The 23,803-nt window shown below is 48.6% G+C and overlaps 1 protein-coding gene across 2 annotated transcripts; it reads left to right on the top strand.

Annotated features, from left to right (window-relative positions):
- Positions 1 to 203: 203 nt before the first annotated feature.
- Mfsd13a (major facilitator superfamily domain containing 13A) lies at positions 204 to 22,565 on the top strand. 2 transcript variants are annotated; one of them, XM_052762117.1, is made up of 9 exons: positions 204 to 334; positions 13,670 to 13,912; positions 14,495 to 14,577; positions 15,058 to 15,510; positions 15,616 to 15,739; positions 17,479 to 17,575; positions 19,728 to 19,899; positions 19,976 to 20,169; positions 21,778 to 22,565. In XM_052762117.1, exons 2-9 carry the CDS (start codon positions 13,745 to 13,747, stop codon positions 22,038 to 22,040), a joined length of 1,554 nt encoding a protein of 517 aa, XP_052618077.1. In that variant the 5' UTR covers positions 204 to 334; positions 13,670 to 13,744; the 3' UTR covers positions 22,041 to 22,565. The 2 variants fall into 2 exon arrangements, with proteins under 2 accessions (XP_052618077.1, XP_052618076.1); XM_052762116.1 differs by having other exon boundaries at positions 270 to 419.
- Positions 22,566 to 23,803: the final 1,238 nt, after the last annotated feature.

Below are 23,803 nucleotides of genomic sequence, written 5' to 3'. Positions count from 1 at the left end.
CTGAGCCATCTCTCCAGCCCGAGAAACTTTTTATTTGAGCTGAAATGGCAGGTAAAAGAGAAGGGATAAGTCGGTCAGGAGTCCAGGCAACCTGTTTGCTGATACCCATTTTCTTTTGGGTCCCTAAGGGCACGAGCCCATGACAAACATGGCAGTGACAGCCTCAGGCGCGGTCACCTGCCGGAGCTGCGATCTGGAGAGCAGTGCGGAGCCAATCGCTGGCAAGGGGCGGAGGGAGAGACCCGGGAAGCCCGAGGCTGCTAGCGCGCAGGCGCACTGGCTGGCACCTGGCTCCCCGCAGCCGCGGAATTAGGCATCCCCTGCCAGGATTGCGGTGAGCTGCTGGCCCGCGGCCCGGGCGAGGGGTCAGGAACCGGCCAGACTCGGGGGCCGATCTGCTACAGACGACAAGCCCGAGGGTGGGTCGGGAACAGTTTGCGGGGTTCCTTGCGGTGTCAGAGTGTGGATGGGAAAATTCTGGGGTCAGGAGGAGTTCGGTTCTAGGGGCAAGCGCAGAATCCGTGCAGAAGGGCTCTGCTGGGGTAAGGAAAGGGGATGCGGTGTCCAGATTGCCCCCAGAGGAATATGAGTTCGTGGATGCGATGATTCAGGCCGGGATCTACTCATTGACCTGATGGCCCTTAACCCTGGTGGCACAGTAGAGCCGCTTGGGAAGCTTGAAAAAATTATGCTGGGCATCACGTCCAGAGACCCCAATTTAGTGGCCTGGGTGAGGCCTGAGCCTTGGTGCTTGAGAGTTAAAATCAAGTGGTTTTTAATGTGCAAACGTAATGAAAACCACTACACATGTTTCTGAGTAAAAAGCTCCTCGGTTGATTCCCAATTCCTCAGGGACTTAAGAAGTGGCCTGTGATTCTGAGATGAATCGGTGACATTTTCGTGCCACCATAGAATTCTGTGAAGGAGGAAGTCCCTCGCGCAATGGGGGAAGGCAACCTGTTAGTTTGCGGGAGAGAACAGGGCCCTGCCACGGCTCTCCTCGGGCTACACCGGGCTGTGAAGAGACAGAACAGTGTGAAGCAGGGAGACAGAGCCAACCGTCCAGTCAGCGGCTTGCTGAGAGAATGACGCGCCTCATATTTGCTTTTCTATTACGATTTAAACTTCCACCTGTTCATTTGATAACCCCCCCCCAAAAAAAAAAACAAAAAACCAGGCAGAAAATAGATTTGCTCCCTCCACAGATGTGGGATAAACTCCGATGGCCAGTTGGTAATAATGTTCAGCCTTGACCTAGTACTGCAAGTTACTTAGTAGCTTTCCCCCCACTGTGGTCTCCACAGACTGGTCGGTCTGGAGGGAGCGGGAAGCCACACCCACCCACCTTGCGATGGTCTACTTTCCAGGCCCAGCCTGCGGTCTTGGTTTCCTCCCCCAGGTCCATCAGCAGCCCCTACTTAGGCTCACCAGGGCTTGCTGGGAGTTGCTAGCCTTTCCTGTTCTTTATCTCCCAGGAACCTTGGAGAGTGAACTGCCCAGGGAGAGATTTTGCAAGTTGCCGGAGGGCTCCTAAAACAGAAATGCTTCTGTGGTCTCCTACCCCTCCATCTTGATAAAATTGTGTTGGAGGCTTGGGAAAGAAACGCCTTCTAGTAAAAGGTTGCCCCTTTTACTGCCTGGACCGCGGTCTGCCCGTATTCTCTTAGCATGGTGCTGTGTCCTTGGAGAAAGTGTAAACAATGTTACTCTTGGCTGTACATCTGCTCCACGTTTCACTCAGAGGGACAATACAGTTTCCGGGTTGCTACTGTTCTTTCTTCTCCCACAGCCAATCGGAACACCCGGTGTGGGCTCTGGGAGTTTTCCAATGACTGTCCTTTATAAGGCACAGGACAATGGACTAAGCAGGCATTAATTGAGCACTTGCTGTGTGGTACAGGAGCTTGGAAGTACCGCAGTGGGACTGGCCTGGCCTTGCTCTTAAGGAGCTCGGGGGCTCGAGGGAGATAAGGAAACAGAGGTACTTGAACAAGTAGACAGACAATACCTGACTGAGCCTGGAGATGATGACCCTGGCCTGAGCACTGACTGAACAGGATTTGATAAAGACTGTGGAAGGGGGTGTAGGGTGACGTGAGAAGTGCCGAGATCTGTAGTCAAAACCGATTTTGAACCTTGGCTCCAGCACTTCATAGCTTGTGACTGTGGGCTGATTATTGAACCTTCAGAGCCTTTATACACTTTCATCTATAAAGTGTAGATGGGAATAGTAACTGCTCTATGAAGGATTCACAACAGTGGATATGGAAGCCAGACCTGTCCTAAGTGCAAAGAGCCAGCACACAGTCACATCCAGGGATTTGGGGATGGAGGGGACCGCATGAATCAACGTGTGGAGGTGGCATTTAAAAAAGAGTTTGGAGAATGACGCATGGGAAAGACTGGATGTTGCAGGCCATGAGAGGCGTCCATATTGAATACTGCAATGGTAACAGAGCTGTGTGTGGAGGCATACACCTGTAGTTCTAGCACAGGCAAGGCTGAGGCAGGAGGATTGCCACAAGTTTGAGGCCAGCCTGGTCTACCTAAGGAGTTTCAGGTCAGCACAGGATACATAGTGAAACCCTACCTCAAATAAACAAACAAAAAGACTTTAGTTATTTATTTGTCAGAGGGGTCCCTAACTGATTTTGTAAAGAAAACATTATATACATGATATCTCTGGGTGTGTACATGTTTGCATTTAAGGGTATGCATTCATGGGTCACAGTGAATGTGTACAAGTCAGGGGACAACCTCAAGTGTTGGTCCTTGCCTTCCATTGTCAAGATCTCACCATGTAATGCAGGCTAGCCTGGAACTTACTACGTAGACCAGACTGGTCTTAAACTCACAGAGATCTACCTGAATTGTCTACTGAGTGCTGAGATTAAAGGTGTATGCCACAGTCTGGACGTGGGGGCGCATGCCTTTAATCCCAGCACTCAGGAGGCAGAGGTAGGCAGATCTATGTGATTTTGAGGCCAGCCTGGTCAACAGAGGGAGTTCCAGGCTAGCCAGGGATACCCAGAGAAACCCTGTCTCAGGGGTGGAGTGGCGGGGGGGGGGGTGTATGCCACCATGCCTGGCCCCAAGAACATTTTGTTGTTGTTGTTGTTATTAAGATTTATTTAGCCAAGTGGTGGTGGCGTGTGTTTTTAATCCCAGCACTCTGGAGGCAGAGGCAGGTGGAGCTCTGTGAGTTGGTCTGCAGAGTAAGTTCCAGGATAGCCATGGCTGTTATGCAGAGAAACCCTGTCTCAAAACTGCCCATCCCCCTAAAAAAAGATTTATTCAGTTTTACCTGTATGTGTGTTGCCTGAGTGTATGTATGCATCATCTGCATGCAGGAATCCGTGGAGGTCATAAGGCAGTAGATCTCCTGGAACTGGAATTACAGATGGTTGTGAGCTGCCATGTGGGTGCCGAGAACTGAACATGGGTCCTGTACGGGAACAATAATACTCCTAGTGAGCCATCCCTCCAGCACCTCACCTTCCATTTTTACGTTGGTTCCATGGATTGAGCGCAGGTCTTGCGCTTGGACAAGTGCATTTACACTCTAAGCCATGTCCCCCAATCCCAGCTGATTTTTAAAGGTCATGAAACCCGTGGGAGCTATTGTTTATGGAGAGTCCTGTGTCCCAGGCTCCATGCTTGGTGCTTTCTGTTCCTTTCGCATTTAAGCCCCACTTGAAGAGAGTTGGTATTAACTTCCCCCCTGGCCCAGGGAGAGGGAGTAGCTGGCCCAAGGCCACCAACTAGGCTGTTCCCAGGCCAAGCCTCCAGCTCTGGTGCAAGGTGAAGTATGGAAGGGACTGGTGAGTCCGGTTGCAGGTCACAGGATACAGGATATGCAGCTTATGCACCTAGAACAATGTGGGCTCCGTGCTAGCCATGGTGGGGCCTCTGTTCTCTTGTGAAGTGGGCGGAGGGTGGGAAGACCAGAGGAGGAAGGCTGTTTGCTTGCTGTTGGAGGAGCGGAATCTGGAGGAGAGACACAGGCTGGAAAGGACCCGCCACAGCATCTTCCTCCAGCCTTTCTTTCCAGGGCTGCCTCACCTGTGTGGAAAGCGCTGCCTCCACCTGAGGTCTGTGACGGGGGTTCATCTCTGGAGTTCTTTCTGGGTGGTGTTTGCAGGCTTCCTCTATGACTCCCTCCCGTGTCCAAGTTTTTCCCCACTTCCCTTACTTCGGAAAGCAGCCTGAGTCCTGGGATAGTCCACCGGCTCTGACCCAATCCTCTTTAAGAAAAAGCTGAACTTGGGAGTAGAGGCAGACATGTCTGTGAGTTCCAGGCCACCCTGGTCTAAAGGTCCACTGTCTCAAGGAAGAAAAAGCTAGTTTTTTAGCATCTGCCTTGTGCCTAAGGTGGTATTCACAGTGTCCTGAGTATTAGTTTAATGCTTGCTGTATTCTTGTAAAGACCGCTCTTATTTCCCCATTTTGCAGATGAGGAAATCAAGGCTCAGTAGAAGTAAATGGCTAGATTCCACCTGTGAGAGGAAGTAGTGATTTGAACCCTTCCCCTTCCAAGGGCAAAACCCGTGCCCTTTCTTTCTCACCACCCTTTGAACTCTTCTAGCCTCACCTCAGCATGGGTTTAGGGAGCCAACTTGGAGACTGCGGACCTCAGCAGGGAGGTTCTCCTTCTCCAGGGACAAAAGCCAGTCACTGAGTAGGAGTGGCCTTTGACAAAGGCTATGAATTTGAATAGAGGACTTCTGAGAGGGGTGAGGTGACTGTCCTGGTCACTATTCTATTGTTGTGAAGAGACACCATGACCAAGGCAGCTCTTATGAAAGAAAGCCTTTGAGGTTTGCTTACAGTTTCAGAGGGTTAGTCCTTCATCATGGCAGGGGGCCATGCCTGTAGGCAGGCGCTAGAGCAGTAGCCGAGAGCTACAGCCTGATGCACAGGCAGAGGGAGAGCCTAGGCATGGCTTGGGTGTTTGAAACCTCAAAGCCCATCCCCACTGACATACTTCCTCCAACAAGGCTACACTTTCTAATCCTTTTAATCCTTTCAAACTGTTCTACTCCCTGGTGGCTAAGCATTCAAATTTATGAGCCTATGAGGGCCATTTTTATTCAAACCACCACAGTGACAGTGACCTGAGTTATAGATAGTAATGGAGGTGATATTTTGTTTCATGTTCCCAAAGGTCCTGAAGCCACATTTTCTGGGCTCTGTGTGTGTGTATATATATGAATGTGTGAGTGAACTGGGCAGTAGTGGCACATGTCTTTAATCCCAGTACTTGGGAGGCAGAGGCAGGTGGATCTCTGTGAGTTTGAGGTCAGCCTAGTCTACAAAGTGAGCTCTAGGATGGCCATGGCTACAAAGAGAAACCCTGTCATGAAAAAAAAAAAGTGTGTGTGTGTGTGTGTGTGTGTGTGTGTGTGTGTGTGTGTGTGTGTTGAAACAGGATCTCACTATGTAGATCAGGCTGGCCCTGAACTCAGAGATCTGCCTGCATCTTTCAAGTCCAAAGAATTGAAGGCATGCACCACAATGTCTGGCATTTGAAACAGGGTTTCTCTGTGTACCCCTGGCTGTCCTGGAACTCACTCTGTAGACCAGGCTGGCTTCAGACTCAGAGATCTGCCTGCGTCTGCCTCCCAAGTGCTGGGATTAAAGGTGTGCGCCACCACCACCTGGCTAGCCCATCCAGCCTTCTTTTTCTTATTTATTTATTTATTTATTTATTATTTATTCCTAGACTAGTCAAGTGCAGAAGTGAGAAATTACTCTTTAGGACAGGGTCTCACTCAATTGCCCGAGCTGGCCTCAGTCCTCCTGCTTTAGCTTCCTGAGTATCTGGGATTACAGTATTGCACCGGTAGTCCCAATGGAGTGTGAGAAGTCTGGGCTCCATGCTAGCTCCTAAGAATGGCAGGTACAGACCTGGGTGGTCCTGTCCGCAGAAAGAATCAGCAAGAACAAAGGCTTGTCAGAGGAAAGGGAGCCTGGGCTGGGAGAGGCTACATTGTAGACACCTTGCAGGCATGCTAGGGATGTGGCAGGCTGGGTCTTGGGGCAAGGACAGACCCTTGGAAACGTTGTTCCTTCTGTTGGACGAGGGCAGAGGGCAAACAGGCTATGACTGGTGGGGGAGGGTATGTGCAACCTCTGCGCCATGCGGTCTCGGGAAGAGATCGGTCTCGGGAAGAGATCGGAGGCCCTCAGAGAATCCCGTCAGTGGCATTAGGCTACCATAACAGATGATACTAACTGATGGCTTAAAGCAACTCTGTATTCTCTCATGGCTGGAGGGCAAAAGTCCACATTCAAGGGCCTAGCAGGGTCATGCTTCTGCTGGAGGCCTTAGAGAAGAGCCCTTCCCTCTCTGTGTAGCTTTTGGAAGTCCACTCCTGATGCTCAGCATTCCTTGGCTCAGGGCTACATTACTGTAGGCTTTGTCCTCACATGACCATCGTTTCTTGATGTCTTAGTTTAGATTACTATTATTATTAGCTTTGGGTTACTTTTTGTTGTTATTGTATTTTGTTTTTCAAGACAGGGTTTCTGTAATGAGTCTTTCTCTGTCCCACCAGTCAGCTCCCAAATAATGACACAGCGACGTATTAATTATGAAATCTTGGCCTATAGCTTAGGTTTGTTCCTAATTAGCTCTTAAAACTTAAATTAACCCATTTATATTAATCTACGTTCTATCGCATGGCGTTACCTCTCTTCCATCTTGCACCTCCTGTTTCCTCTCCACGTCTCCCAGCATCTCTGGTGTGCCTAGATTCCTCCTCCTTTTCCTTTCTCTCCCTGGAAATCTCGCCTATAACTCCTGTCTAGCTATTGACTATTCAGCTTTTTATTACACCAATTACTACAAGTACATCTTTATACAGTTTATAAACTATCCCACATTTCCCCCTTCTTGTCTGAATAAAAAGGAAAGGTTTTAACTCTAACATAGTAAAACTATATATGATAAGAACAGTTATCAGGTAAGAATTACATTCACAGCTGGGCGGTGGTGGTGCATGCCTTTAATCCCAGCACTTGGAAGGCAGAAGCAGGCAGATCTCTGTGAGTTTGAGGCCAGGCTGGTCTACAGAAGCAAGTTCCAGGACAGCCAGGGCTGTTACACAAAGAAACCCTGTCTCAAAAAAGAAAAAAAATAAAATGTCCAGTCCATTTGTATTTGGCAAATTTGGAGAAAGTACTCTATTATCTATCCAATCTTAGTGAGTCCAAAGTTTTGTACCTAATTCACTTTCTATCCTAACTTGTATTACCAATACAAAACTATCTTTTTAGATCTCAAAAACATTTTCTCAGATAAACAATCTAAGTGTTTAGGTCTCTCAACCTTATATACTTTATATCTCTTATGTAAGTTTCTTTTTGGAATTTGGTGACAAGGAAATTGTAACTATAAGCCATCAGAGACCTGAGAAGGATACAATATAACCCAAGTAAACAGGAAGTGCAAAGGAAACAACTTACAAAACTATAGGAAGGACAGACACAGCTGGCTGCCTGGACAATCACCCAAGGTTCCTCTGTAATGTTGGGGCATCCATCTTCAGCCTACAGGCCTAGACTATCTGACAGACTTTTCTGTGAAGTAGGCATTTTGAAAGATTGTCCCACCTTGTCTTGGCAAAGTTCGACAGTCACTTTCTTTTGTGTCCTGCTTGTCCAATTTGGACAGCATACTGACAGCAGTTGAGGCAAGGGCAGTTTGTTGCCCAGTGGCTGACTTTTGCCACAAAGAAAACAAACTCCATATGGAGGATCTTTGATGCCCATCATCCTTTTTGATGTAGATTGGTGCTGCCAGGAATAGATGCATCTCACTGTCATAAAAAGCCTTATGTTATTTAAACATCTTAAATGTCATATTCTGTAGGTCTCTGAAGTGTTTGAACACCATCTAACTATCTAAACTATATCTCTGACCTTGAAAACATACCTTATATGACTACAAGTTTGATTGTTATGGATAACTACTAATCTGTATTTCGTTTTCTTTCTTTCTTTCTTTTTTTTTTTTTTTTTTGGTTTTTTCGAGACAGGGTTTCTCTGTGTAGCTTTGTGCCTTTCCTATAACTCACTTGGTAGTCCAGGCTGGCCTCGAACTCACAGCGATCCACCTGGCTCTGCCTCTGGCTCTGCCTCCCGAGTACTGGGATTAAAGGCGTGCACCAATGGATAACTACTAACCTGTATTTCTTAATTATCCTAAATGGTTTATAATAATAGCTTTCAAGGACTAGAACTTTATATTACATTTTTAAGTTAGCTGTATAGGTACAATACCTTAAACAAGAGTAGAAACATATATACAATATAACAAAAGTAACCTTAAATTTGTATCAATATACAAAAATACATACCAATGTAAAGTATTTTGAGACTAGTGGCTGTTTAAAAGTAGACTCAACTATCTACTCTTTTAATCTTATCATTTCTATACTACACCCCCCCCTTTGCCCTTGAGAAAGAGATCCCTGAATCTAATCTCCTTAATTTAGCTTCTTTTTTTGACCATTACCAATAACAACTTGTAACCAACCCCCCTAAATGATGACAAACACCCATGACCCACCAAATGACCAAAACCACCCACCCCAGCTCTTGGGAATGTGGATATCATCTTATCTAGACTGCTTCCTGCTGTCTGGGGGCAACAGCATCTTTATGGGACCCTGTGAAAATTGGGATAATGGTCAAGTCCTGGGAGAGCTAACTGTTATTATTTTTTTGTTTAGTCTCTGTGTGATGGGAAAGTGCAGGGCTTATCTGAAGTCCTGGTTGGAGTAGTGGGTGATGTTGGACCATCTCAGCTAGCAGCTTTGAAAGTTGTTCTGGATTCAGAATTTTGAGGAAACTGCAAAAGAGGCATTCTAAGGCTGGATCTCCTGGGCTACTTGTCTTTATTGGTGTCTGGTCCTTTTTTTTTTTTTTTAAGATTTATTTATTTATTATGTATACAGCATGTATGACTGCAGGCTAGAAGAGGGCACCAGATCTCATTACAGATGGTTGTGAGCCCCCATGTGGTTGCTGGGAATTGAACTCAGCACCTCTGGAAGAGCAGCCAGTGAGTGCTCTTAACCTCTGAGCCATCTCTCCAGCCCGAAAACACAAATTTTTAAAGGTAACATATATCTGCATTAATACCAGTATAGAATGTGCACAAGTCAGTTAAAGATGATTTTCTTGTTTCATGTTTGAGCAGGTAAAAGGCATCTGTTTATGTTTGTTTGGACTATATAACCAAACCTCTATCCACGCCATATGAAAGGATAGCATGTAATAATAAGCCATGAGGACTCTGTAGCCAACAAGATTTATCATGTCTCATCCAGTCTCAGAGCTGTTCCCATAGTAGAGAGATCAGTATATACATCACCTGTCCTGTAGTCTTTCTTGGTTTCTTTTTTCATGTCTATAATCAAGATTTTCCAGAGGTCTCCACCAATCAAATCTGATCTCATTAATTTTGAAGAGAATCATAACTTTTTGTTTCCTGTGGAAACAAAGGCATAACCTCTCCCCCAATGCAACATAGTTTCTGAATTCCATTTTGAAGTTAAGACATTTTTAAAATATATAGGTTGGTTTAATTTAGCAGTTTCCATAACCCAATGTCTCTCAGCAGCTATTTTTTTTTGTATTAGCATTTAAAAAATTCCCAGTCAATAAAACACATACAGGATCCAGACACCTGGATTTCCCATCTTTACATGGCTTATTTTTTTTAATATTACTTTACTCTCTCTTTAAAGACTTTTATTATTTTTAAATTATTTTTTTTCTATGACTGTCTATGCTCATTTTTTTTTACTGTATCTTTTTAAAGGTTTTCTCAGTTTGGACCGCTTTACTACATGCCTGCAGCATTCTGTGACCTAGAGAGAAACATTAAATGTCCGCATCAGCTGTTACACAGCTCTGGCCGCTGGCTCTGCCTCACCGGGTTCCCTGAGAGCCTAGCCTCATGTTCTGCCCCACCAGGTTCCCTGAGAGCCTAGCCTCATGCTCTGCCCCACCAGGTTCCCTGAGAGCCTAGCCTCATGCTCTGCCCCACCAGGTTCCCTGAGAGCCTAGCCTCATGCTCTGCCCCACCAGGTTCCCTGAGAGCCTAGCCTCTATGCTCTGCCCCAGCTCTGGGAAGCTGCCTGTGTCCACCACGATTCCGTTCGGCAGACATTTTTACCTAGCTTGCTGGCTGCTCAAGTGCTCTGCTGCACAGCAGGGCTTCTTAAAAGAACCACACTTCTGTATGCAGAGCCTACCCGAGAGACTGCTTTCTCAGGCCCTATGTGGATATTCAAGCCTTCACGTTGGACACTATATGTGATGAGTCTTTCTCTGTCCCACCATCCAGCTCCCAAATAATGGCATGAAGACTTACTATTAATTATGAAAGCTCAGCCTATAGCTTAGGCTTGTTCCTAACTAGCTCTTAAAACTTAAATTAACCCATTTACATTAATCTACGTTCTATCACGTGGCCTTACCTCTCTTCCATCTTCACCTCCTGTTTCCTCTCCATGTTGTCTCTCCAGCACCTCGATTCTCTTCTTCTTCTTTTCTCTCCCTGGAAGTCCTGCCTATATCTCTTGCCTACCTATTGGCTGTTCAGCTTTTTATCACACCAACTGCAGCAAATACATCTTCACACAGTGTACAAATACCCCACATCCAGTTTCTCGGTGTAACTCTTGCTGTCCTGGAGCTAACTCTGTAGACCAGGCTGGCCTTGAACTCACAGAGATCCACCTGGCTCTGTCTCTTGAGTGCTGGGATTAAAGGTGTGTGCCACCACCACCCAGCTAGTTTTGGGTTACTATTGCTGTTAGTTTTGAGTTACTATTGCTGCGATGAAATACCATGACCAAAAACAAGTTGAGGAGGAAAGAGTTGATTTGGCTTAAGCTTCCATTGCCATAGTCCATCATTGAAGGAAATCAGAACAGGAACTCAGAGTGAGAACCTGGAGAGAAGAACTGATACAGAGGCCATGGAGGGATGCTGCTTACTGGCTTGCTCCTCATGGCTTGCTCAGCCTGCATTCTTATAGAACTTAGGACCACTAGCCCAGGAGTGGCACCATCCACAATGGGTTGCACCTTCTTCCACGATTTACAAAAATGCCCTACAGGTTTGCCTACAGTCAGATCTTAAGGAGGCATTTTCTCAGTGAGGTTCCCTCATTTCAGTGAACTCTAGCTTGTGTCAAATTGACATAAAACTAGCCAGCACACTTGATATTCAATTTTCATTTTAATATGGACTAACCACACAGATTTGGTATGATTCCATCTTAATTTGGTTTTAAATGCACTGATGTTGCATCCAAGTAGGTCATATTTGTGGGTTTTCATCCCCCACCTCCTTGCCTGGGATAGAACCCAGGGCCTTGTAGGTGCTAGACTAGTGCTCTACCACTGAGCTACACCCCCAGCTTCCATACGCTCTCATATAGTGTTTGTTCTTAAGTCTCTGTGCCCAGTGCCAGCATTGCCCATGTGTGGCCCGTTTGAGAGAGAATCAAGCTTGCCCTTTAGTTATAGCCCTGGACTGTGTCCAGTTGTTTGCTGTTTATAAATGTTGCTGCTGTGCATACCTCTGCACATAAACCCTTGGGGTTAGTTCCTTGAGGTGGCATTTCTGGAATCAGTGTATGAGTACATCTTGTTCTTTTTTTTTTTTCTTTTGAGACCAGTTTTCACTATGTAGCTTGACTGGCCTGGAACTCACTAAGTAGACCAGGCTGGCCTGGAACTCATCCAGATTGGCCTGCCTCTGCTTCCTAAGTGCTGGGATCAAAGGCATGCACCACCACAGTCAGCCATATCTTGTTCTTTTGTTGTTGTTTTGAGATAGGGTCTCACAATGTAGCCCTAACTGTCCTGGAACTCACTACGGAGACAAGGCTGGCCTCAAACTCACAGAGATCTGTCTGCATATCTTCCTCCCAAGTGCTGGGCATGAGCCAGCCTGCCTGTTCTCACATTTTGTTCTTTTTTCTTTTCTTTTTTTTGAGACAAGGTTTCTCTGTTTAGCCTTGGCTGTCCTGGCTGCTCTGTAGATCAGGCTGGCCTTGAACTCATAGAGATCCACCTGCCTTTGCCTCCTGAGTGGTGGTGTACTCCCAATTAAAGGCATGTGCCACCACCGCTGCGCTCACATTCTGTTTTATTTAATTTATTTTTTTAAATATTTATTTATTTGTTATGTATACAGAATTTTTTCTGCATGCCTGCACTCCAGGAGAAGGCATCAGATCTCATTATAGATGGTTGTGAGCCACCATGTGGTTGCTGGGAATTGAACTCAGGACCTCCGGAAGAACAGGCAGTGCGCTTAACCTCTGAGCCATCTCTCCAGCCCCACATTCTGTTTTTATAGAGCAGACTTCTCACTGGCTTTTCCATTTTCTCCAGTGGTGCACAGAAACCTGGTTTTGGAGGTCAATTACAAAGACAATGTGAGCCGGGTGGTGGTGGCTCACGCCTTTAATCCCAGCACTCGGGAGGCAGAGCCAGGTGGATCTCTGTGAGTTCGAGGCCAGCCTGGACTACCAAGTGAGTTCCAGGAAAGGCGCAAAGCTACACAAAGAAACCCTGTCTCGAAAAACCAAAAAAAAAAAAAAAAAAAAAAAAAACCAAAAAAAAAAAAAACAAAGACAATGTGGCACACCCCTTTAACCCCAGCACTTGGGAGGCAGAGGCAGGTCGGCCTGGTCTAGAGAGTTCCAGGCCAACTAGGACTACACACAATGTGTTCCTGCTGTATAAACAAAAAACAAAAGAAAGGCTTTGTCGTCAGATGAAAACCTGGATTCAAGAAAGGGGAAAAATTTATAGGATTTGATGAGAAAAGGGAATAAAGTCTGGATTCAAATCTATTGCTCCTTTGCTATATGACATTGGCTAAGTTCCTCAGCATTTTTTAATTTGGGGTTGTTCCATAAGACCATAATAGTGTTTCTCGGAATTTTGTAAGGATAATGATCATAGCAATATGTACTTATTGAACACACTGCCCCTCTCTCAGTAGGGTTTCATCATGTAACCAAGGCTGGCCTGGACTATGCAGCCCAGGCTGGCATAGTGGTCTTCCTGTCTCAGCCTTCCTAGTGCTGGCTTAGAGGAGTGTGCCATCATGCCTGGTGTATAGAGCATTTACTATGGGCTTTTTCATTTAATCCACCTGTTCTTTCACATAATGATTCCCTTTGAACTTGACTGATGCTATAAGCATACTGCCTAAACCCGCCGTGGTCATGTCTAGACAGTGAAGGCTGTACAGTGTGCTGAGCAGCCAGCCCTATAATGTGAGCTGGCCCAGTGCTTGGATGCCCGCCTTCTCTTCCCATAGGCCATCTCAGTTTCCTGGAGTAACTCCAGAGGGGTGGCTTCTAGCTCAGATTGTTTCTGCCCTACTGTATTAGTAATTCCCCAGCTTCGTTTTACATGCAAATTCCCTCCCAAAGGAAACGAGTTTAAGAAAATAAATTTTTTTCAGTGTCAGGGATTAAACCCAGGCACTGAACTAGAAGGCAGCCACGGAGCTACAGACCCCAGCCTGGAATGAATTATTTTATCTTAAAAGTTAAAGGACTTGGAGAGCTAGATTGAGAGAGAGACAGTTAGTGCCGATCCTTGTTGCTAACTGGTTTCTTCTTCCCCAGAGACGAGAATGGACAGACTGCCAACGTCCGTGAGCCCTCCTCGGTGCTCCTGGGGCTGAGGCGTGGCCAGCAGCCATGGGGCTAGCCTGGCCCCGAGCCTGGCTGTTGGGCCTGCCCACAGCCGTGGTGTATGGCTCCTTGGCCCTCTTCACCTCCATCCTGCATAATGTGTTCCTGCTGTATTATGTGGACACCTTTGTCTCGGTGTATAAGATCAACAAAGTGTCCTTCTGGATTGGAGAGGTAAGCCAACCATGGGGCAGCCAGTGGCAGTGGGAGACTAGGGTATCGGGTGTCCAGGCGGACAGAAGGAGCTGGGTTCTGTCCCAGTGGTAGGCGCTTTGCGGGCAGGCTGTGTTTAGCAAGACTCAGCCAGAAAAGCTGGCAGAGTCTTAATGACTCTTCAGGAGAATTCTAGTGGCACCCCTGGCCACTGCCTTAGGTGGGATACACTTACAAGCTGCCCTGGGTCACTGGGTTTGGAGTGTGGACCAGTCAGGAGAGGGGCTTTGGCGGAAGAACTTACACGAGAACAAAGCCTGCTGGAAGCTGCCGCCTTCTTTGGGGAAAGACTAGAGCTGGGGAGCCCTGTGTAGTTCAGCTGCCCATCTCTCTTTTCTTCTTCTTTTAATGATTTATTTTATGTGCATTGATATTTTGCTTGCATGTATGTCTGTCAGTGTCGGATCCCCGGGAGGTAGAGTCACAGGCAGTTGTAAACTGCCACGTGGGTGCTGGGAATTGAACCCAGGTCCTCTGAAAGACCAGCCAGTGCTCTTAACCGCTGAGCCATCTCTCCAGCTCCCCATCTCTCTTTTCTTGCAGACTGTATTCCTTCTCTGGAACAGCTTCAACGACCCCCTCTTCGGCTGGCTCAGTGACCGCCAGTTCCTCAGCTCCCAGCCCCGGTGTGTGTCTTTGGGATGGTGTCATACTGCCTCTTTCCACCCTGATGATCCCCAAGCTGGAGGACCACTGCTCAAATTTGGGGTGGGAAAAGGAAGGGACGCCAGTTGTGGTCGGAGCATGGCTCAACTAGGGGAAGGGGTTGACCCCAGTGGGGCGTGGGTGGCTACTCATGGCTCTGTACCACATGTTTACCTTGCTGTTTCTAATGGCTCCCTTCCCCTTCCCTGTGTGGGCTCATTGCTCTCCCCGACCCTGAGAATCTTTATCCCGCAGCCCTCTGGTCATCAGCCCTGACGGTCAATGGGCTGAGGAGAGGGTGGATGACTGTAAGCTGTGCTTCTTAAGTCTCAAGTCAGGGGCTGGAGACTTGGGTGTATCTTGGTGTGAATTCCTCCATCCCATTTCCTGGACCCCGCTAGGGGAACTTGGGCCTGCTCAGGCCAAAAGGTTACCTCCTAACACCTTCTTCTCCCTGGCAGGCCAGGAGCTGGGCCCTCCTCCAGAGACGTGGCGCTGACACGGGTCCGGGCTCTGAGCTGGCACGGGCCGTTGCTGGCACTGTCCTTCCTGGCATTCTGGGTGCCCTGGGCCCCGGCTGGCTTGCAGTTCCTACTGTGCCTGTGCCTTTATGACGGCTTCCTGACCCTCGTGGACCTCCACCATCATGCCTTGCTGGCTGACCTGGCTCTCTCAGCCCATGACCGTACCCACCTCAACTTTTACTGCTCCCTGTTCAGCGCGGCCGGGTCTTTGTCCGTCTTTGCCTCCTACGCCTTTTGGAACAAGGAGGACTTCTCCTCCTTCCGTGCCTTCTGTGTGGTACTAGCTGCCGGCTCTGGACTGGGCTTTCTGGGGGCCACACAATTGTTGAGGCAGCGGATTGAGGCCACCAGGAGGGACAGGGGGTGCTCAGCCCTGGTCATGGATGGCGGGTAAGTGACTAGCCTTGGCTCCCTAGGGTCAGAGTCTACTTTTAACACTCAGTCCTCTGGCCCACTCTGGTCTAACCCCTGCTGTCTCCTCCCCTCTGCCCACAGCGCGTGTGAAGAGGAGCTGCTGGTGGGTGGGCAGGAAGCAGGCGGCATCACCTTGGGCCAGTACCTCCGGCAACTGGCACGCCATCAGAACTTCCTGTGGTTCGTGGGCATGGACCTGGTACAGGTATGGGGAGCCATTCCCTCACCCCTCCTTCCTGAGGTTTGATAGTAGGAAGGCTGGGACCTTAGGAGACCTAGGTTCTAGCACCTTCTGTGTTCACCACTACCTTGTGCCATTGCCCCCATCCCCACAGTGCTGAGAGTTAGGTAATGACTCTACCACTGAGCTCCACCCCTGCCTCTCACTATGAGATCTTTGGCAGGTCTCAGCCTCTCTCCAAGGCCAGTTCTGTCTTCATCCATAATGTGAAGATTGGGAGGTTCTCTCTGTTTCCCCCCACCACCACCACCACCATAGATGGAAATTTCTGCCCTGCCCTGTCCTGTCCCACAGCCATTCAGTCCTAAATAAACACACAGAGGCTTATATTAATTACAAACTGTTTGGCCTATGGCTCAGGCTTATCATTAACTAGATCTTACCAACGTAATTCAACCCATTTCTATTAATCTATGTTTTGCCATGTGGCTTCCTGGCGTTACCTGTGTCCCTTACACCTTGCTCCCCAGGCAGCCCTCAGAGTCTCCTCTGACTCCTCCTTCTTCTCCTTGTCTCTCTGCTCGGATTACCGGCCTGGCTCTATTCTGTCTTGCCATAGGCCATAGCAGTTTCTTTATTAACCAATGGTAGCAGCACATATTCACAGCATACAGAAAGACCATCCCACAGCACACACACCCCCCCCCTTTTTCATTTTTCAAGACAGGGATTCTCTGTGTAGTCCTGGCTGTCCTGGAACTCATTCTATAGACCAGGCTGGCCTTGAACTCACAGAGATCCACCTGCCTCTGTCTCCCAAGTGCTGAGATTAAAAGAGTGAGCCACCCTACTTGGCTCTGAGAGATTCCCTTTATGGGGTCTCTGTGACAGTCTTTTTTTTTTTTTAATTATTATTTTATGTGTTTTGGCTACATATCTATCTGTGCACAAGTGTGTGCCTGGTACCCAAAGAGGCCAGAAGATGTCAGGTCCCCCAGAACGAACTGGAGTTAAGAAGGTTATAAGCTACCATGTAGGTGCTGGGAATTGATCCTGGGTCCTCTGGAAGAGCAGCCAGTGCTCTTAACCACTGAGCCATCTCTCCAGCCCCTGCAGCAATCTTTTTTAAAACATCAAATGCCCCATCTAAAACATAGGTAGTATACAAGTTACCCAAAATACTTTTTTTTTTCTGAGACAGGGTTTCTCTGTGTAGTTTTGGTGCCTGCCCTGAATCTCTCTTTGTAGACCAGGCTGGCCTTGAACTCACAGAGATCTGCCTGCCTCCGCCTCCCGAGTGCAGGAATTGAAGGCGTGTGCCACCACTGCCCAGCTTGTTTAAATACATTTTAAATATATAAATTAATTCATTATTTTTATGTCATGAAAACTTAAAAATTGTTCTAGTTGCTATTTTACCATGCCTTCAAACTTTTACTAAAATTAGGTAGGCCACAAGGAATGTCTCTTAGGTTTGTTCTGGTATGTCCCATGTTGGGTGGCATGGGGAGAGGTCCAGGGCTGCTGGCCCCCCCTGGCCCCCACTGGCCCTGCTAGCCCCCGCTGGCCCCCACTGGCCCCCGCTAACCCCCCTCCCCCTGCTGCCCCCCCGGCCCCTGCTGCCCCCCCAGCTCCCGCTGCCCCCCTCCCCCCGTTGCCCCCCGCTGTCCCCCACTGCCCCCCCCAGCTCCCGCTGCACCCCCCTGCCCCCGCTGGCCCTGCTGGCCCATGGCCCTGTGAACTCCCACCCTTCTGTCCTGTAGGTATTTCACTGCCACTTCAACAGTAACTTCTTCCCCCTCTTCCTGGAACACTTGCTGTCGGACCACATCTCACTCTCCACAGGCTCCTTCCTGCTGGGTAAGTGCTACCTCAGGCCAGCAGCTTGCACATCCTGCCCCCAGTTCCATTTTCCTTGGGTGGAGGTCTAATGGTCCTCACCTCGGTCCTCACCTCAGTCCTCACGGTGATGGTGACACCCACAGGCAATGTGATGCAGCCAGCGGCCAGTGTACCATTTGCTGAGTGGACTTGGGTATGCTATTGAATCTTTCTGAGCTACTACCATTTTCTTTGTTTGTTTGTTTCTCTGTGCAGCCCTGGCTATCCTGGAACTAGCTCTGTAGCCCAGGCTGGCCTCGAACTCACAGAGATCTGCCTGCCTCTGCCTCCCGAGTGCTGGGATTAAAGGCGTGCGCCACCCCTGCCTGGCCTTTTCTTTCTTTCTTCCCCACCCCCACTCTTCCTTGTAAAGGGAGGGTAACAATAGTACAGTGGCCCCTACACTGGTGTGTTCCATATCCATGGATTCAGCCAATCATAGATGGAAAGTATTAGGAGAACAAAAGTGTGTCTCCATTAAACATGGGTAGTCGTCTTTGTTTTTACATGTTTGTTATTTACTGTGGGTGTGGTGAGAGTGTGGGTGCCTGCCTGCCATGGGGTACATCTGGAGGTCAGAGGACAGCTTGCAGGAATTGCTTCTCTCCTTTCACCGTGTGGGACCCAGGGATCGAACTCAGGTGGTCAGGCTTGGTGGCAGCCCATTACCTGCTGAGCCGTCTCACTGACCCTGCCGCCTTTTCTGTCCTTCTGTCCTTGTCTCTTACATGACACAGTGTAACAGCTATTTGCATAGTGTTTACATGGTACTGAATATTATAAATAATCGACGGCACTTATGCCAGGCTTGATGGCACACACCTGTAATCTCAGCACTATGGAAACTAAGGATTGATGAGACTTTGTTACCATCCTGGGTCTCAAAAACAATAAACAGTAACAATTAAAAAAAAATCTCAGCAAACAAAAAAAATGTTTTAAAGGAAGAAAAATGAGATAATTTAAAATCTATGAGAGGGGTTGGGGGTGTGGCCTTGTTGGTAGAATCATAGAAACATGACATGATGATACATGTCCATAATCGATGTGCTTGGGAGGTACAGTTAGGAGGATCAGAAGTTCAAGGTCAGCCTAAGCTACACAGCAAGCTAGATGCTAGCCTGGGCTACATGAGAACCCTGTGTCAAAATAATTAAAATTAAAATAAAGAGGTTGAGCAAGGCAGTGCAGGCCTTTAATCCCAGCCCTCGGGAAGAAGAGGCAGGCTGATTTCTGTGAGTTTGAGGCGAGTGTGGTCTACATTATGAGTTTCAGGCCATCCAGGGCCACATAGTGAGATCCTATCTCAAAACAAAAGCAAATTAAAACAAAATAGGTTGGCTGTAATGGCCCACACTTTTAATCTCAGCACTGGGAGGCAGAGGCAGGCGGATCTCTGTGAGTTCGAGGCCAGCCTGCTCTACAGAGAGAGTTCCAGGACAGCCAGGGCTACACCGAGAAACCCTGTCTCAAAAACAAATACATAAAGTAAAAATACAAAATAAAGCTGGCTGTGGTGGTTAGGACTGTAACCAACCCTCAGGAGATGAAGGCAGGAGGATCAAGAGTTCAAGACCATCTTGAGCTGCATGACCCTAAATTCAAAAACTAAAACAAAATAAAAGATATGAGAGTATGTATGTAAGTCCTATGCAGATCCAACGCTGTTTTTTATAAAGGTCTGGAAAATCCACAGATTTTGCTGTGCATGAAGGGTATTGGAGTCAACCCCCATAAATACCAAGGGACTACAATACCTACCTTGAAGGGCTTGTGAAAATGAAGGTGTGAAAAGCAGGCTGGAGAGGTGGCTCAGCAGTTAAGAGCACTGGCTGCTCTTCCAGAGGACCCGGGTTTGATTCCCATTTACCTAAAAGGTGTCTCACAACTGCCTGTAACCCCAACTCCAAGGAATCCAATGCCCTCTTCTGGCCTCTGCACAGATATACATGCAGTCAAAACATGCATACACATAAAAGTTAAGCTATGATAATAAAGTGTGAAAAGTGCCAGACACTGTTGGTATACAGTTAATGCAAATTGAGTGGTTATTACAACGTCAGTTACCAACCGCTGCTGCAGAGGCTGTGTGGCATTGCTCCTGAAGAAGCGGGCCCTCTTCCCTCCCCAGGCATCTCCTATGTTGCGCCTCATCTCAACAACCTCTACTTCCTGCCCCTGTGCCGGCGCTGGGGTGTCTATGCCGTGGTGCGGGGGCTCTTCCTGCTCAAGCTGGGCCTTAGCCTCCTCATGCTGTTGGCTGGCCCAGACCGCCCCGGCCTGCTTTGCTTCTTCATTGCCAGGTATGCCCCGCCCACCCTTGCCCCCACACCTCTGTGCCCACCCCCTTAACTCGCTCGCTCCTCTCTCCACGGGCAGCAACCGTGTCTTCACCGAGGGCACCTGCAAGCTGCTGACCCTGGTGGTCACTGACCTGGTGGATGAGGACCTGGTGCTGAACCACCGGACCCAGGCAGCCTCGGCGCTTCTCTTCGGTATGGTTGCCCTGGTGACCAAACCTGGCCAGACCTTTGCCCCACTGCTGGGCACCTGGCTTCTCTGCTTCTACACAGGTGAGGCTCCTTGTCCTACCCGCCCTGGGTCTAGTGAGGGAGGCAGAGGGCTGTGCCTAGGCCTGCGCTGCCTTGGGATGATAACCCTTGGTGACCCTACCTCTCCATTTTTGCCTAAGTTCATTGATTCATTCAACAAATCAGCATAGCCCTCTATATAGGTTGGTCCCGTGTGTAAGGGACGTGACAATGGTAAGACAGGCAAAATCTTAGCTGTCTAAACAGGGGCAAGGTGGTTAAGTCTTTAATCCTGGCACTCAGGAGGCAGAGGCAGGTGGTCTCTGAGTTCGAGCCAACCTGGTCTACAGAATGAGTTCCGGGACAGCCTGGGCTACACAGAGAAACACTGTCTTGAAAAAAAAACTTCTAGACACTGAGAGAGGTGGAGAGGGTGGCATATGGATTGGATTTTCAGTGCCTAAGGAAGTTGGAGAGTTATAGGCCGGCAAGTGTCATCATCTGATTGACATCTTGAAGTCCACTGTCACTGCCCTGAGGAGTTCGTACAGACAGAGTGGTCAGTAGCATGGAGATGTTGAGGAGACTGGCAGAGGCCATGGAGGCTTGGACTAGGGAGGTGGTAGGTGGGATGCATTATGGAACTGAGGTGACACATAAGGACGGGTGTGGGGAGTGACAGCTGAGGACTGACAGATGCTTGACATGCTGGGTCACTCATGAGAAGGGAAGAATGTGAGAAATGGGTTTGGGCAGATATTAAGAGATACAGTTCGAGGCCAGCCTGGCCTGCATAGTGAGTTCGAGGTCAGCCAGGGCTACACAGAGAAACCCTGTCTCAAAAGCAAAGCAGACAAACAGAAAAAGAGCTAGGGTAGGAGCCGAGCCAGATGGTACACACCTGAAATTGCAGCATTCAGGACACAAGCAGGGGATGGGGAGTTCAAGGTTACCTTCAGCGCCGTACTGACTCCAAGAACAACCTAGGGTGCATGAGACTGTCTCAGGACATAGCTCAGCTGGAGAGCACTTGCCTAGGATGCATGAAGCCTGAGTTTGACTCCACATAAACCAGCTGTGGTGATGTACACCTGTAACCCGAGCACTCAGGAAGTGGAGGCAGGGGGATCAGAAGCTCAGTGTCATCCTTGACTACATACTGAGTTTAGGGCTAGCTTGGGCTAGATACCCTGACAAGAGGAGGAGGAGGAGGAGGAGGAGGAGGAGGAGGAGGAGGAGGAGGAGGAGGAGGAGGAGGAGGAAGAAGCTGGGCATGATGGCACTTGCCTTTAATCCCAGCACCTCAGAGGCAGAGGAAGGAAGTGAATTCTGTGAATTCAAGGTCAGTTTGGTCTACATAGCAAGTTCCAGAACAACCAGGATAACTTAGACCCAGTTTCAAATAAAATAAAATAAAATAAAATAAAATAAAATATAGATAAGCAGTTAGGAATTGTGGCATATACCTACAATCCCAGCTACTTGTTAAGGCTAAGGCAGGAAACTGCAAGATTGAGGCCAGCCAGTAGTGAGACTGTTTAAAAAAATTTTAAGCTGTAGTTTAGGACACTTACACTGTTTGAGATGCCGTTCTGTGGACTTTGGGGGCAGCGGGGCTGACCACGCTCCCTCTGTGTGCTCTTGTCCTAGGTCATGACCTTTTTCAGCAGCCCCCAATGACTTCTGTGGGGAGTGTTCAGCCATGGCCCGAGCCCCCAGCCCCAGCCCCTGCGCAGGCTCCAACCCTCCGCCAGGGCTGCTTCTACCTGCTGGTGCTGGTGCCCATCACCTGTGCACTGCTCCAGCTCTTCACCTGGTCCCGGTTTACGCTGCATGGGAGACGTCTACGTGTGGTCAAGGCCCAGCGCCAGAACTTGGCACAGATCCATACGCTGGACATTAAGATGGTGTGAGAGGTGTGGCACAGGCACTCTGCTGCGGGCAGTGCCCTGGTCCCAGCAGGAGCCTCTCTTGCTGGCCAGCATCCTGCTTCTTCACCCAGAGAACAGATGGTGTGGGGGCTCCTGGGGCAGAACCAGGAGCGGCACTGAGGTCTGCCCTTCTTTTCTGTCTGACTGAGCTGGGGCAAGGGCTGAGCCATATGTGCTCAGGGACTGTGACTCCTGTGCGGCAAGCAGGAAGGAAGAGCAGAAAGGGTAGAGCTGCATGCGGTGCCCAAGGAGCTGCTGCGGGCCTGCAGCAGGGGCTTGCCACTTGGGAGGTTTAGGGACTTCTGACACTGTGACTCCTTTTGCCCATTCAGGTGAAGCTGACTGGAAGTGCCACTTGCCCCTCCTCCTAGTGGTTTCTCTCAGAGGCCTCTCTGCTTCAGCTTGAAGAAGCATGTCTCTGTGCTGTAGGCTCCCCAAAGCCCAGCAGGCCTCTAAACTCTAAAGAGGCCCCTCTCATTGAAGTGCAAGTAAAGCCAGTCATTCCTATTCCTCGGGTCTGTGCTGTGTGGGGGAGCAGGCAGACAGGATTGGTGGGGGCTGGGAAGCAGGAAAAGTACTCCAAGAGCATTTTCCTGGTGATACTAGGAAAAACATGCTAATTCCACCTAGACCTGGCGTCTGTGCCTGTAATCCCAGGATTTGGAAGGCTGAGGCAGGATTGCCTCAAGTTCCAAGCTAGCCTAAAAAACAAAACAAAACCACCACCACCACCACCACCACCACCACCACCACCACCACCACCACCACCACCGAATCAGTCCAGCAGACTGCCGGGTGATCAGACCCGGCGACAGTTCCCTTTGTGGACCTCCCACATGCCATTGCTGGACAGTCATCAAAAGGAGCCTCTGCTAGGCCAGGGGTTCTCCGCCCAGAATCACGCGAGGAGCTTCCCAAATACCAATGCCTGAGTTTTCGCCCAGATTCTGACTGAATGGGTCTGGAACAGCAGTGTGAGCCTTTATGTAATGAAACCCTCTGGAGGTGATTTTCCCTCACTGTTGGACAGTCGCATACTATTTAGCAGCACCCTTGGCCTCTCCCTACCAGATGTCAACAGCATCCCCACTGTCCAGTTCTGATCACCGAACAAGTCTTCAGATATCACTAGATGTGTCCTGTGGCAGACTGACCCTAAAGGGAACCTTCTGTTCTAGGCAGTGGTTCTGGGGGTCTGCACAGGGGATCGGACTGTAGGCACATGACCCAGTCAATAAGCAGTTGCTGAGTTATTTACTTATATTTTTGTGGTTCTGACAGTCTTTTTGATATGGATCAAAAAACACCCATACTTTATAGTTATTGGGGAGTGTAAACATTTGTTAGGTATCTGGCAATTTCCTTTTAGATACAGGTTTAAATTATCTGATTTTGGTTTTTTGAGAATGTTTTTCAGGCTGTCCTGGAACTCTGTAGACCAGGCTGTCCTTGAACTCAGAGATCCATCTGACTCTGCCTCCTGAGTGCTGGGATTAAAGGCGTGCGCCACCACCACCCCAGATTCAATTTTTTAAGAGGAAATCCTTATTATGTTTGCTCGTGTGAGTATGGGTGTACATGGGTGTGCGTGTGGAAGTCAGGGCTCAGCGTGCTGCATGCAGTCAATTCGATGTGGGGCCTGGAATCACATACAGGTAGACACAATTTTTGTAAGGGCCCTTTATCTACAGACATCTCAGTGGTCAGGCTCTTCATCTTGAAACATTCCCAAAGGGTTTGTGTGG

This window comes from Peromyscus californicus, unplaced genomic scaffold (genome assembly GCF_007827085.1).
Source record: "Peromyscus californicus insignis strain IS unplaced genomic scaffold, ASM782708v3 Scaffold_4__1_contigs__length_199733344, whole genome shotgun sequence".
Lineage (NCBI taxonomy): Eukaryota > Metazoa > Chordata > Mammalia > Rodentia > Cricetidae > Peromyscus > Peromyscus californicus.
Note: the sequence above shows the minus strand (reverse complement) of the source record. Positions and strands in the feature narration are given on the sequence as shown.